At 33.0% G+C, this 15,023-nt stretch overlaps 2 protein-coding genes across 3 annotated transcripts; both read right to left on the bottom strand.

Annotated features, from left to right (window-relative positions):
- Positions 1 to 426: 426 nt before the first annotated feature.
- Positions 427 to 8,229, bottom strand: LOC114377480 (chaperone protein DnaJ-like). Of its 2 annotated transcripts, none has more exons than XM_028336008.1 (11): positions 7,789 to 8,229; positions 7,522 to 7,590; positions 6,420 to 6,512; positions 6,025 to 6,146; positions 5,167 to 5,362; positions 4,116 to 4,291; positions 2,904 to 3,033; positions 2,034 to 2,194; positions 1,814 to 1,902; positions 1,464 to 1,584; positions 427 to 848 (listed from the first exon to the last, which is right to left on the bottom strand). In XM_028336008.1, exons 1-11 carry the CDS (start codon positions 8,068 to 8,070, stop codon positions 803 to 805), a joined length of 1,485 nt encoding a protein of 494 aa, XP_028191809.1. In that variant the 5' UTR covers positions 8,071 to 8,229; the 3' UTR covers positions 427 to 802. The 2 variants fall into 2 exon arrangements, with proteins under 2 accessions (XP_028191809.1, XP_028191810.1); XM_028336009.1 differs by having other exon boundaries at positions 1,464 to 1,581.
- A 2,054-nt stretch (positions 8,230 to 10,283) lies between these two features.
- Positions 10,284 to 13,468, bottom strand: LOC114377200. Its single transcript, XM_028335617.1, has 5 exons — positions 13,047 to 13,468; positions 12,795 to 12,936; positions 12,349 to 12,569; positions 11,335 to 11,508; positions 10,284 to 10,765 (listed from the first exon to the last, which is right to left on the bottom strand). Exons 1-5 carry the CDS (start codon positions 13,206 to 13,208, stop codon positions 10,679 to 10,681), a joined length of 786 nt encoding a protein of 261 aa, XP_028191418.1. The 5' UTR covers positions 13,209 to 13,468; the 3' UTR covers positions 10,284 to 10,678.
- Between the last annotated feature and the right edge of the window lie 1,555 nt (positions 13,469 to 15,023).

The raw sequence follows: 15,023 nt of genomic DNA, 5'->3' as shown, positions 1-15,023 counted from the left end.
TTATCATCATAGTGTCTAAAATTTATTTAAAATAAAAGGTTTTAATTACTTGGTCCCTATTATTATAAAGTCAATTAAAATAAGTTTTTTATTACTTGGTTAACTTAGTCCCTGTTATTATAAAGTCAATTAATTTAGTCTATAAATTTGACAAATATTATCAGTTGCTTTGGTCCTTAATTTTAGGAACCAAATTAAATTATCATTCTAAAACCAGGACAAAAACTATCTGAAATTACTTTAGTCACAGTTCAAATTGATGGCTCCCTAATAATAAACACTGAAATAACTTACAATAGTTAATTTCAAGAACTAATTTTTTTCTCATTTTCAAAGTCTGAATATTGATATTTGAGACAAATTTAATGGTTTACCGGATCACTTTGAGTTTATTTAAAACAAAAAATCTAATGCAAAGAGCGAAACTAAACACAAGGATTCACTCAATAACTAAATTTTTAGGTAATTCATTCACTCGTGTAGAAGAGCTTAGACTTCCTACCAGATATACACTAGCTTTCTCTTAGTGCAACCTGCTCATGGAGTACAATTTGAGATCCTTGAACAAGTTATTCTGTGTAAATTGACTGGTGCCAAAATTTACAAATCAAAAACAAATAAAAGAATCTGCATCACTACTTATTTGATTTCGCTGGGTAGCTAAAAATTCAGTTAAAGCATTTCAAGAAAATGTCTGCATTAGTCCCTTTCCTTCCAGTAACTGTTGGAATCATGAGAACTCTAACCCACATTAGGTAAACTACATCTTGAAGATTCTGCTCCACCCAACAACCCCATAGGACTAGAGATTATCTTTAAACCACTTTAAAGCTCCATTTGCCACAGATCTGCAAGTTTCAGTGGTGGTAAGTTTCAGTCAACTTGACACATGAACAAAACAATGACCAATGAGGAAGCTTTCAATCTAATAGTAGGACCAGTACAATTTTTTTTTTGGCAATTTAGCATCCTATAAAGTTACAATAAACGGCATATCTAAAACAATCTATCAATTTGCAAAGATAAACTACTCCAGTTTAGCATTTCTTTTCTTGTCAAACCATTTGTGAGGACTCTGAACAATAATAAAAAGCATCAACATAGTAGCTACAATCTCCATTCCAAGTTATCAACTCAATGAGAAATACACTCTTGTAATAAGAATCAATTCTTACTTGGAAAAATAGCACTAGAGTACGTAAAGAACATAATCTGTGCTCAAACTTATCTAAGACAGAACTATAAGTCCTTTTAAGAGCTCATTGTATATTAAGGATTCTTTAAATGCTACTAAAACTGAAATGCTTTATTTTGATTGTTTTTATACCATAAAAAGAGGAGTGTTGCTCTGCAGAAATTAGTTATTTAAGTCAGAATTAAAGTTTTCAATTTTTGAAAATTGAAGGCTCTCTCTACACATTTATGAAAAAACAAATAAAAATAAAATAAGAGAAAATGATTACCCAGCAAAGTCCTTCAATTTATTCCATACATCATTTTCATCTTCTGATTTTTCAGTTTTTTCTTCGACTGTTGATGTTGTACTTTCATCCTTTTGAGCTTTCGGACTTTCCGTACCACCTGCTGCAGAAGGTAAAAATATGGTTCAGTGGTTCACAACTCAAATATAGTGTCTACTCATTGCATTGTGAGATTTCTCCATTGCAACTTGGAAATGTGTTGCAAAGACCTAGCCAAATGTCATGTTACATAAAAGATTAAAGTTGCCAAATGACTAAATGTTCCTATAGATTGTAGGATAGGTAGGGGGAAAAAAACTAACAAATATGTCAATAATAAAAAAGCCACCTACTGGAAGAGTGAGTCCTAGGACGGGATTTTGAACGTCTGCTTGTGTCACCTAGAGAAGCAAGTTCTTCAAGCAACTCACGCTCCTTTGTACTGAAGATGCAACGCAGAGTCAATTGATATCAAACTTCTGATATATATTCAAGGGATATGGACAAAAGAACAAGACATACGGGGGGCAATAGAGACAAAATCAAAATCAGAATTATAAAATGACTCATTACCTAATCCTTTTTGGTATTGTAACTTTAACTGTAAATAAGTGGTCACCACGTATTGATGGTTTATTTAATTTTGGTACACCTTTTCTTGCAAGGACAAGGACATCTCCAGGTTGGGTACCAGCAGGTACTTGTAGTTCTGAAATGCCTTCAACTGTCTTTACCTGTTTAGGTGCCAAAATTCAATCAATCAATGGTGAGGCCACGAGGACACAAGTTAACAAGTCACACCAGCCTAGATTATATCAGAATACAAAAAGCTGAGGGAAAATAGATTAAATATCCAGCAAATATTAAACCTTGCTACCTTAACATTCACTATAATAAAAAGCAAAAAATCTTAAAAACTAAAAAAGGGAAGACTATATATTTAGTCATACAAAATCTTATTAGCCAAACATGTTTGCAAAAATATCACTTGGTGACATCAATTCTAACTTTTTTCATGTGACACTCACAAGGCAACAAAATTACTAGCTGGTGGAACAACAAAAGTGTTGTTGAACATAAGAAAGATACATAAACTCCTCTGTATATATCTATCATGCCATAGTTTCCATCCAAAGGAAGATATGAATATGAGTATCATTCCACTACCATTATATGGGAAGATATAGCATTATTATTGCAATATATATATATATATATATACACTTTAAGGCCAGGGGTTGTGTGGAATACCAGGGATTAGCGAAAAGTAACACTATGCCAAGTGTCAAGTTTTACACATGGTGACATGGATAACAATGAAAACTACAGGGATGATAATATTGCCACTGAAATTAAGAGGCATAAAAGTGCAATTCCAGCTAATACAAAATGATGCAAAAAACACTCAAGCTCAAAGCATGAATACTGACTAAATTAATTTACCTTCACAACAGCCCCCAGTATAGCATCTAGATAACTGATTGATATTATTGAGACGAGATTAATGTCATCTCTTTGAATTCCAGGTATCACTTGCACATCAAGATATACGTACAGATCTCCTGGAGGGCCCCTGTTATGACAAGATAAATAGCCACTTCTAAATCATATAATTGAATAATAAAATAGTCTGACTCTGAATTCACATACAAGTAAACCCTTTCCATTTAAAGAAAGGTTCATCATGCCCTCTGTTGGGGTTAAACATGAAAAGATACAAATTGGTTTCCTAGCATGCATAAAATAATCAAAAGAGATGCCTGGAAAAACTTTTATTATCTTTGACCTTCTTTTCAAAACATTTGAAGATTCATAGATACTTCTCTCCAATTCCTTTTCTCCATGATTCCAAAAAAAAAAAAAAGCAAGAAATTTAAACTTAAAGACCAGAACAAAGAAAAAGGTCAACAATAATGTCATAACAAAGAAAATCAAAATTCATTTCTCTTAATTGGATACAGTTAAGATGTTTCACATTGGCTTAGGAATATGGTCAAAATACCCCTTAGAAGACTTGTACCATCCTCATCACTTGAGCCAGCTTTTAAGAATGAGTTAGACCCAAATCCAATCCATTCCAAATATGGTATCAGGACATATCCATTCTTTATCTTGGGTCACCCAAAGATGTCCAATCCTCCAAATTTTGGGCTAGTTGCAAATGTCCAATCTTGCATACTTCATGCTCCAAGTTTCCAATTTTGGGCATGAGCAGAAGGTGTTAAGATGTCCAATTAGGAATATAGACAAAATACACCTTGTAAGACTTGGGCAATTCTCCTCCCTTGAGTTAACTTTTGAGAATAAATTAGACCCAGTCCATTTCTAATAGATATGTTAGGAGCATAGTTTATGCCTGATGTGTTGCTCTCTGTACATACATTTCCCATTAGCTATTTACATTTGAAGTAGGCTGTATGGTAGTATTCTTTGTATCCTACCCTTTAGTGTCATTTATTATAGATGAATGCTCAAGTTTTGACGAGACATTTGCCCTTGAAGGCCTGGACAACTAGATTTGTTCTAACACAGGATGGAATACCATGTTGCATTTACAATAAAAGCAAAACACACAAAATCTCAATATAACTTTTATTCAATTGTTGGTCAAAGACTTTCGCAATGAGACCAGATATTAATATAAAGACAGCATACCCTCTTGGTCCAGCGTCACCCTCCCCTGTAACTCTTAGAATACTGCCTGAGCTAACACCAGGAGGAACTTTAACTTTAATATTTTTATTAACCCGTATTCGTCCTTCACCATTGCATTTACGGCAATATTCAGATATGACTTCACCATCCCCTCCACAGTTGGGACATACTGAAACCTAATATTGAAAAAAAGATATTAGATTAGAATAGCACTCTCAAGAATAAGAAAAGTACAAGGTTTTTACCTTGTGAAAGAAAACTGTGTACGAAATGAAGATGAACAGATGAGTGATGAAGTAATATAAGCAATTGATGAGAATATAAATCAATTATTCCCAAAAGTAAAGCATGAGGATGTCTACAATTCATGAAAAGAAATGGAAAATTACAAAGGGACAAGCAGAATGTCTGCCCAATGAAGAAACTTATTTGGAAGACACGGATCAGCATATAAAATTTCTGACCACACCAAACCATTTGATTTTTTGTGCTGCACTGTGTGCATGGCATCACAAAAGAAATCAAACCAAGCCGTACAAGTTAATTTCTCAACAGAGATTTTCAAATTGATCATTACATACTTCTCAACAAATGTATTCACGTAGCAAGTTACAATCTCAGTTGTAAATTACTCAGCAAGCATTTTTTTATCAAAAATTTAATCATCAAATATTTTTCATGACATTGAACTCAAAATAAATCAATGATATCAGAACTAAAAAATATGACTCACTAAAATAAATTCATTGGTAGATTTGCTTTTATCCTTTTCTGTTTTTTGGTTCACGGACAAGAAACATAGGTTACAGGTCTGTGCTTTACTTGTTTCTTCCAGAGTCATTTCATGCAGCAAATGAGATTCATTTTATGAAATTACCAGGGAGGCAATCAATTTCATAGAAAAACTGCGAGGTCTTCACATTAACAGGACAATCTCAAAGCTCCATATGGGTACTGATTATAAAACTCTAATTTATTTTTCTTCACATGATCACAGCATACAAAATTAAAGGGGGGGGGGGGGGCATCCAAGGCAAAGAACTCAAATTACCTGTGAGAACAACCCAAAAGGTGTTTGTTCAGTCCTCATCACTTGACCTCTCCCACCACAAGTTGAACATACTCTCATCTTGGAGCCTATCTTTGCTCCAGTACCAGTACAGACTTCACATGTTTCCAAATGAGAAAGCTCAAATTCTTTCTCTGTTCCAAAAATTGCCTCAGAAAACTCTAAGGAAAAATCATACCTGTTGACATTTGAATCAGAAGTCTTCTCAAATCATGGCAAACTCTCATTAAAAGTTTGGAAGCTGTAATATTTTCATATATAGAACTGTCAAGTCACATGTTCTGAATGCAGAATTAATGTGATAGGATAAAATATAAAATATTAGATATTAAAATTTGCGATCATCAAATAATAATAGGAGAAATTTATTGCTTAAAATTTCCCCATATTAATACTTTATGTTGTCAGGAGTTAAGACAGTTATATCAATTAGTTAGCTAATTAGGGTGTTAGTAAGTTAATTAGGACAGCTATATGAATCAAACAATATCCATTGAACTCAAGCAAAAACTAAATATTCAAAAAATCATTTATAGAATAAGAGCCCAAACTTCTCCTAAAAATTAAAAATAACTCATGCAATCAACTTTTTGAGAAGTTGGACAAAAAAAAACATATTAAAAAGTTGAGGTGGATAAATTGATTTTAACTTATGGAAAAAGTTTGAAGTATTTTTTATTCTTATTTTCTTTTCCTATAAATATTTCTAGAGAAGTTTATCCAAACTGTGCCAAGGTTCTTTTCAAACACTAGCAATATTTATTTTAACCAGCTAAACATAGTAATCATTCTCCTGACTAACATAGCCAAACAAAAAATAACCAACTATCCACAACTCACCGAATGTCTTCACCCTTAGTAACGGTACTACGACGACGAGTTCCAAATCCAGTTGGATCCATGCCACCAAAGCCACCCATGCTTGGCCCAAAAAATGTCTCAAATAAATCAAATGGATTTGTCTGCAAGAAAAAGATTGTTAAATATAATTCTACCTTAGAGAAGCAGCAAAAGAAGAGTGGATAACGTAAAACACAACTTCAATTGCCATACATTTCAGTTTTTTCCCCAAAAAATAAGACAACATATGTGCATTGGAGTTCTCAGTATATTAACCACTAATTCTGCTGACCAGTGACCACTAATTCTGCTGACCAGTGAACTTTTTGTCATCCTTTCAAATAGGTATTGCTCTCAAAACTTATATACCAGAAAAAAAATAACATATTGAATACCGTATAGGCACTTGACCCTCCTCCGACTGCACTCTTAACTCCTGCCTCGCCATATTGATCATATAAGGCCCTCTTTTTATCATCTGATAGCACCTGACAGTGTTGCAATTCAGAATTCAAAAACTAATATCACAAATATAATTTAAAAAACTGTGCATTCAGTTGTATGACTACAAAGACTGGTTCATGCCATTGTTTCAGAATAAAGTAGGAGTCTCAGATATTTCCACCAACCCAGTTGAGAGTAACAAGTAATTACTATCATAAACTATTGATGTTGAGTCCTTTAAGACAAAGAACATAAAAAAGTAAACAAATAAATAAATAAGAATGTAAGTTTAAACTACACAATATACACCTATGACTTGGTGGTAATCACTTTTACTTATCTATGCTTTAAAATGTGACGTCTGTTGTGATTTTTTTATCTGTCATCTTTTTATTTTAAAAAAAAAGATATATTTTATAATAATAGCCCATTCTTCATAGAGAAAACTTCCTAGCAATTATTTATGTACTTTTGGTACTATTTTCCTATTAGAACTAGAATTTCATTTCAATAATAACCTATGTTCACTTAGAAGCAATTATTTATGTACTCTTGGTGAACATAGGTTACCAAAGTGAAATTCCAATTCTAGTTAGAGAACAACACCAAGAGTACCTAAGAAATTGCATCTAAGTTTTATAATTTTTTTTCCATGCCCCAATGATGCTTTATATTGGCAGTCATATTCAACTACAAAAATGAGAGAAAAAGGATGGAAATATTTTAAAAGCAAGCATGTATTCCAATAAGAAAAAACGTTAAAATATATATATATATATATATATATATATATATATATATATATTGGATCTAGCCCGAGGCAGCTGAAGCCCTCCTGATTACATTCAAACAACAATTGACTAAAGTTAATCATGGACCAAAGCCTATGTAACTCCAATGTTTTACACAAAACTAAAAGACTAAAAGAAAAACAGCACACGTGTCAGGACCCTAAACACGCTTTTGGAAGTGATGCTAAACATGCATACATACATACAGGTCGTCCTGTAAAGAAGACTTAACATAACATCACAGTGTAGTTTCAATGCATACCTCATAGGCAGCACTAATCTCTTTGAACTTTTCAGTTGCCCCGGGCTCCTTATTCACGTCAGGATGGTACTGCAGACAAAACGACGACGGATGAACACAAAAAATCAGGCAAGTTGGGAATATGCTTTTTTAGGAGCATTGCATAGTTCAAGTTCCAACAAGTAGGCATCGAAAAACAGAAATAACCACTCGAATTCCTTTTCAACTTCTAATTTGCTACCATAGAAGAGGCTTAGAATCAACTTTAGGATGAAATTGGATACATACCTGGCGAGCTAACCTTCGATAGGCGGCTTTGATTTCCTTGCCGGTGGCGGATTTGGGGATTCCGAGAGTGGAATAGTAGTCGGAGGAAGCGGCGAAGACAGTGTGAAAGCGGCGGCGCGTGGGAGAGTGGTTGGGAATTGAAATTGAGGAGAAGGAAGGAAAGGGAGAAGAAGAAGAAGGAGAATGGATGGAAAGGAAGCTGTTGTGGGAGCGGAGATGGAGGGTGCCGCAGAAGCAGGGAGGAGTGGAGGGTGGGAGCAGAGAGAGTGTTGTAAGTGCCATTGAATGAATGCGGAAATCGAAAGGAAGGAAGGAAGGAATGATAACTAAGAAGAAGAAGAGAGCAAGTGCAGGGAGGAACAACACTTCATGATTTTGCTTTACCCACTCACTCTGCGTCTGCGCGCGTGTGTGGGTGGGAACTAGGCTATGTGTGCCAAGCATAAAGGTCACCTTTTATGGCCTTGCTATTGCTGCGAACCACCTCGTGGGACCCACTGGATAAGTTGTGTGGTTGCAAATTATAAAAATGTAACACATTAAAACTTATCAAATGGACTTTTTTCTTTTGTTTTATAGCATTCCAAACGGTTTCTAACTTTCTATAATTAAATTAAATTTAGCTAGATTCGCTGTTCTTTTAACCCAACCGTCATTTGTTCCAAACATTTCATTGAAGTGACTATACTTTTAGGCAAATTTTCTAGATATTAGTCAGAGTGATTCAAATTTTGAAGTCAAACATTTTAAAGATAATTTTACTTAATTATTTTTTCAATAAATTGCAATTTTATTCTCCTAGTTTTCTAAATTTATAATGGAAATATTTAGTCCCAAGTTTTATAAATTGATTATTTTATTATTTTTGATAGATAATTAACTAATAATTTTGATTATTATAAATATTAAATTAGTTATAAATTAAATAAAAATTATTAATCATTAAAAAATTTAATAAAAAATTATTAACGATAGTAAGGTGTAGGTGGAGTTAAGTACAACAATGAAGGTGGAAGAAATGTTTGTGTACAAGAAGATCCCAATGTTGTGAAAAATTAAAATTATTAATATTTTTTATTTTTTAATAATTAATTATTTTAATTAATTTATAAATAATTTAATAACTCGATTAATTAGAATTATTTATTAATAATTTATTAGAAGGATCAAAATTACTAATTATAAAATTATGGAGACCAAATGTTATAATTAAAATCTAAAAAAACCAAAAATCATGAAATTGAAAATTTTGAAAAATAAAAATTATAATTTAGTCTCATAATTACCTCTCGACTTGAAGGTCATCCCATCTCAATTTAAATATTTTTTTAGTCACGGAATAATTTTTTATTATTTCATCTTAATTATCTTTTCTCTCTTAATTAACCTTTACATGCTTTTATGAAATAAAATAAATTGATATTAGATACTTCTTTTAAGATATTAAATAGATTAAATTACTCATTTGATTCCTATAATTTCATGATTCTTATTTTTTTAGTTTAAGTGATCTTTTTAGTCTTTATCGTTTACATTTTAATTATTTAATTTTGAAAGTGATATTTTTAATCCCTATAGTTTTATGATTGTTACTTTTATAATTTTTATAGTTTTCAAATTAGAGGGACTAAAAGGAAATCAGAATTAAAATGTAAATTATAGTGATTAAAAAAAATACTTTTAAACTACAAGAATTAAAAGAGAATTAAAATATAAACTATAGGATTAAAAAAATAACTTTCAAACTATAGAAACTAAAAAGGTAAGAATAATAAAATTATAGAAACCAAACGAGTAATTTAACCCATTAAATATCAAACTTTATAAAATTATATTTTAATAACATTTTGAAAAAAAAATCTACTCAACCATTACACCATTTTTTTAAAGTTATTATAAAATGAATCACATTTATATTTTTTATAATTAATGATTGATTAAACTTTTTTTCTATATGCCATATTAAATTATTAATGCACAATATATCATTTAATATACAAACAAACATATATTGTTAAAATAATTTTTTTTACTGATGTTAAAATAGATCTTTATATTTATAAAGTCTAAATTATTTAAAGTTTATTATGCATCATCATTATATCACATAATGTTATCCATATTTTTTTTACATAAATAACTAGATTTCGTAAAAAAAAATTAAGAAAAAAGACTGACGGGACCACCCGACCAACCCTCGCCCCCTTGAATTTATTTTTTTTAAATCACAGGTAATATTAAAAACAGAATTATTCAAGTTATAAACATCTACTACTACGCAGTCAGACTTTTTTTTAACAGCAATAACAATAAAATATTAAAAGGAGCACCAGAAGTGCCAAAAGTATACATGGTTGAAGAACACTTCTTGCAGCCACCCACGAACCAGGGCAAGCCCTAGCGTCTCATCTACAAACCCAAAACCAAACATAATTAACTCATCTTACTACGCAGTGAGACTAACTTCACAGCAAAAAAAAAATTATACACAAAGCTCAAACTCAACCATTTCTTAATCAAATATTAGCATAGAACAATCACTGCCATTGTGATAATCGAAAATAGTCAAGACTGGGAAATAAAATATAATTTGTAGTAGTCTGCTGTGATGGTACATCAAAGTGATCTTGAACATCCTTAGTAATTACAGTACACTCAAATCTCAATGCTAAAATGGGGAATAAACAATTGAATAAACTGACGAATAATTTCATCTATAATATCAAACTCTATCCGAATCGCCCCTGAACTGGAAACAGTTACTATTCCTTGACCTACAGGAGCTTCACAAACTGCAACAATTTAACAATACGCATTTTTTTTCTTTGGGATATTAACCAGATGCAGCTATTTTACTGCCTCAATTATGATATCCTACATACTGATCGCCCTAGAAGGCATCAGGAGGGAAACACCCAGGAAAGGGGCTGTATTGTTGTGCCTGATTCAAATGCATTCGCAAAGCATAGTTATTCACCTGTCAACAAAGCCATAGACACAGCATTCATCAGCATGTACAAAAAAATGTTTTTTTGACTAAAAACAAATTGGGGATGATTGTTAATCTTAGAATTCCATCCACTATTATAACTCTACTAATCCTTTGTCAGAAATAATGGACAGATTGCAGTATAAAGTATTTTCTTATGTTAAGATGCAATAAACCCAGCATTGGCCCTGCCCTCTTTACAGTGCAAGCTCTGCCAGGCAAAAGGGAGGAAATTGGGAGATGACCTGTGAAAGGAAAATTCTCACACTTAGACCTATGGTTGATTGTAGATAGTGTGGATTTACTACCAAGTCTCCATCCCTAGGGGAGGAGTGCATGGCAGCATCCCCACGATCATCGTCATTGAGTCTAATATTTCTACAGTTAAAGCATTCATGTCATTTCCTCTGTTTCTCTTCCGTTTTACAGGGGGAAGGGATTAAAAATTTATGCAGATATTAGTTAAAATTTCAATATTTAAAAACCCAAATACGAGAACCATTGAAATGTTTTGATCAAAAGTTAACTGTGTGAACTGAACTGGGATAAAGCAGTACCTCAAGAGTTCTGATCTGCTCCTGATATTGAGATACCAACTGCTTCAATTGCTGCAACTCTTGGTTTCTATTCTCATAATCAGAAAGGCGTTCAAGCTGGATTCTAAAAGCACTTTTAAAACAATTTTTCTCCTTAGTCAAAGCTTCAATATGCTCCTTCAGCATCAAATTTTCCTGAAAGTGAAAACCTCTTATGAGTTAGGAAAACTACTATTACAAGCTAAAAACTTACACTTCAGTTGTTAACAATGTTTTAAATTGCAGTTGCAGTTGCAGTCATGTTAAGGTTTTCGTGCTTATGGATATTATAGATTTTGCAATGCGGATTGTGGTCGTTGCGGTGTGAATTGCGCACATCTTGACACAAATTATATTAAAATTTCATGTATTATTATATAATAATCCCATCCTATTTTCCCAATCCCCACTCCCCAAAGCCACACGTCTCAATCTCACTACACACATGTTGAGATCAACCCATTCAGCCCAAATCCCCCCAACCCATGACCCCATACTTACATCCAACTCTCACGCGCACAGAGTCAAAAAACCCTGCTTCAAAATTCCAACCCCCATAATCCCCTTCCCACACACAACCACAACCATCCAACTCATCAGTTTGCCCACCCAAGTCACACACACAAACTATCAACTCTTCTCCCTCGACGCACAAAAGTCGCATTAATAGCTGCTGAGCATAGATTGGGAAGATGCGAACGGTAGTGTGTTGCGGCCAAAATACTTGATTTCTTTTCACTCCACAATATCATCCTGTAAAGGTATCGTTGAAAGATGAAACCATTTTGGTGTGCCCTTTTTTGTGTAACGGAACCATATTTAAACCTTGGTTATTAATATCATATCATACAACTGCTGCTTCAACAATCCCTTGCCCATACCATATATCGCAACTCACGTTTTTTGTCTAATCAACAAGACAGCCTTCCCAAGATGAAATTCTAACGGTATTTACCATGTACAGTTAATAAAAGCAATTGTAGCACAAACAAATACCCTTTGAAGAGCCGTTGTCACCCCAGAACTCGCATGTGCAGTAATTGATTTCTCTAGAACCTCCAGCAATCTAGCAGCACGGGACCTGGCATCATCAACACTAGTAGCACACGTCATCTCTCTAACAAATAAGTCAATCCATTCTGCTCCACCGGCAGGAAAATTGGCAGCAGCGGGCTGATCCCCAGAAGCAGAAGCATCCCCATTCTCTTCCAACGCACCTGCAAGCAAGTTTTTGAAAATCAAATCATCCAAAATCCATTTTATTAAGCCACGAAATGCTATCAAGGAAATTACAGCCGACAACAGCACAAAACGAACAACACCCAATTGAAATTTGAAACCCGTGGTTACGAATAATATGTGTAATCCAGTCAATAGGTGAAAATTGATGATCCTTTCCCTAATCTCTTGGTGGACGTTTAAATAAAGTATAGAATTGAAACCTGTGTCGACGACGAGGTTAGGGTGGTCAGGTTGTGGAGCAGGTTGAGAATTATCATCAGCAGATCCCAAACAGAGGCCGTGGAGGCTCTTGATGGCCGCATCTAGGTCGTTGCCACATTCTTGGAGCGCTCTCTCGAGGACCTAATAAAAAAACCAACGAAGAAAGCATAGCAATGAATAATTTTTTAATTCAATTATTGATTAATTAATTGATAATGAATGAATGAAAAAGAAAAAAGCAAAAGTGGAACCTGGTCATCCATATGAGGGAAGAGAGGGCGAAGGTGGTCGATGAGAGAAGGGAGAGAGAGGCGAATAGGGGAGGAGGAACAGCGGAGCCTCTTGGATACTGGCGGGGAAGGGGGAAGCTCTTCGAACAAAGATCTCTTGCTTCCGCACACCGCAGCAGACATCGTTCAATTACAACAATTGTGCAGATTTTTCTTCTTCTTTCTATGTTCTTCTTCCCCCAATTCAATTCAATAGGGTTGGGTTGGGGTGGATTAGGGTTGCTCACAAAACCATAAGCGCAACGGGGAAGAAGGGGATTCCTTATATTCCTAAAAATGAAAAAATGGGTTTGGTTGATATTCGTCTCTTGGATAGGTCAAGTTCCCAACAAACAAGTTACGGCCTCTTCTGCTCCAAAATCAAAGACAGGGTTACATTTCCATTTCCCGTTCCCGTTTTATGCAAACTTTCGTCTCCCGTCTTTACCCCTCCCCTTAACGTAATGCCATCCTCCTAATATTTTTAATTTTTTTATAATTATATTTTTTATGTTTAGTTTAATAAAACAAATGGATTCACTGAAATTAATACCTAATCCAAACTCAAATACAAGCAAAATAAAACAAATGTGCTTGGGTTGGAATCATGTTGGTATGAAATAAATTGTGTTAAAAAGAAAATACATATTTTATATATGTATTTATTATACTTGACAAATAATTGTTATTACTTTTGGCAATGATACATTTGTTAAATTGTTAAAATTATTTTTCTACACTAAAAATGTACATTTGTTAATGTTGTAAATATGTCACTAAATGTGTTTTGATAATAATTAAATGTGGTTGAGTTTACACTTTTAGTAAATTAATTATATTTAGAGATCACGTGTGTCTCTCAATCTATTGGATCAAAGACTAATTTCGCTCAAAGTGTGTAGTTGTCACTTATCTTAGTGATTTTTTACACAGTGAAAATCGAACACAATTCTTTTATTAAATAATTATTCTCACACATGTAAATACAATAAGACCTTATACCACTATAATAACTCTTTTGTATTACATTGGAGAACAATTTAAATAAGCTAAAAAATTGAGAGAAATCAAAAAGGTTTTGATGCTAGCTATTGTGTTATGGTTAGTTTTAATGAGGGTGTTATATGCATTCACTTTGTATTTTTAAAATGAGGAGAGATGAGCTTACTCTATATAAATTTTTAGAGTTATTCCTCATTTTTATCTTGTATTTTCTTGAAATTTAATTGTTAAGATTCGTTAATTGTTACAACCATTAAATTTCAAGGAAATAAATGATAAGAATGAGGAATAATTTTTTTTTAGAATTACTCCTTGAATAAATTGACCTTTTTTTCTTTTAAAACATATATTTTTTCACTATTTTATTTGCTACTTGTATGACATTGATAGGATAAATAAACAAATGTCAAATTAAAGATAGAATTTTGATATCAAACAATTAAACTTTAAATTTGATAATTATGATATTTAACGATTCACTCATGATTGGAAGCATGACATAATGTAAACAATTATCAAACAAGTGAAACTATCATCAAATACACAAGAGTATATAAACAATTTTTTCCATTACAAGTTTTTCTTTTCTACCATTGAATGTATGTGAATGGTAGAAAATAAGTTTCTTGTGGTGGAATTATACATATTCATCTTGGTGTCATTGTCCTAACTTATTCCTTATTCCTAGAAGTTGGGATCTTGGTTCGTTGTTCAAGCTAAACTTTGGGCTATTTGTCTTGTATTGCAATTAATTCAAGATAGAACTTTGAATGAAAGGATTTTTTGTAGAATCTGACTCAACTTTGATAGTAAAGTTTCTTAACGAGGGATGCAACATAACCCATATGCTTGTAAGGAGGGTAATTGATATGTTTGAACTTGAGAGGGGCATTTTTTGCAACAATGTGTTCAAAGAACCCAATTAAATTCATGATATCATTGTTAAACGTGGCTCTC

This window comes from Glycine soja, chromosome 11 (assembly GCF_004193775.1).
Source record: "Glycine soja cultivar W05 chromosome 11, ASM419377v2, whole genome shotgun sequence".
Taxonomy (NCBI): Eukaryota; Viridiplantae; Streptophyta; class Magnoliopsida; order Fabales; family Fabaceae; genus Glycine; species Glycine soja.
The sequence above is the reverse complement of the archived record's forward strand: the minus strand, read 5'-3'. Positions and strand labels throughout refer to the sequence as shown.

Excerpts from the sequence above, each read along its gene's own strand:
- LOC114377480 (XM_028336008.1), bottom strand. The coding sequence starts at position 8,070 with ATGGCACTTACAACACTCTCTCTGCTCCCACCCTCCACTCCTCCCTGC. Across the intron at positions 5,363-6,024 it reads ACTAAGGGTGAAGACATTCG|GTATGATTTTTCCTTAGAGT; the intron begins GTGAGTTGTGGA and ends AAATGTCAACAG. Across the intron at positions 4,292-5,166 it reads CTTTTGGGTTGTTCTCACAG|GTTTCAGTATGTCCCAACTG; the intron begins GTAATTTGAGTT and ends TTTCAATATTAG.
- LOC114377200 (XM_028335617.1), bottom strand. The coding sequence starts at position 13,208 with ATGTCTGCTGCGGTGTGCGGAAGCAAGAGATCTTTGTTCGAAGAGCTT. Across the intron at positions 12,937-13,046 it reads TCCCTCATATGGATGACCAG|GTCCTCGAGAGAGCGCTCCA; the intron begins GTTCCACTTTTG and ends TTTTTTTATTAG. Across the intron at positions 10,766-11,334 it reads AGCAGATCAGAACTCTTGAG|GTGAATAACTATGCTTTGCG; the intron begins GTACTGCTTTAT and ends CTTTGTTGACAG.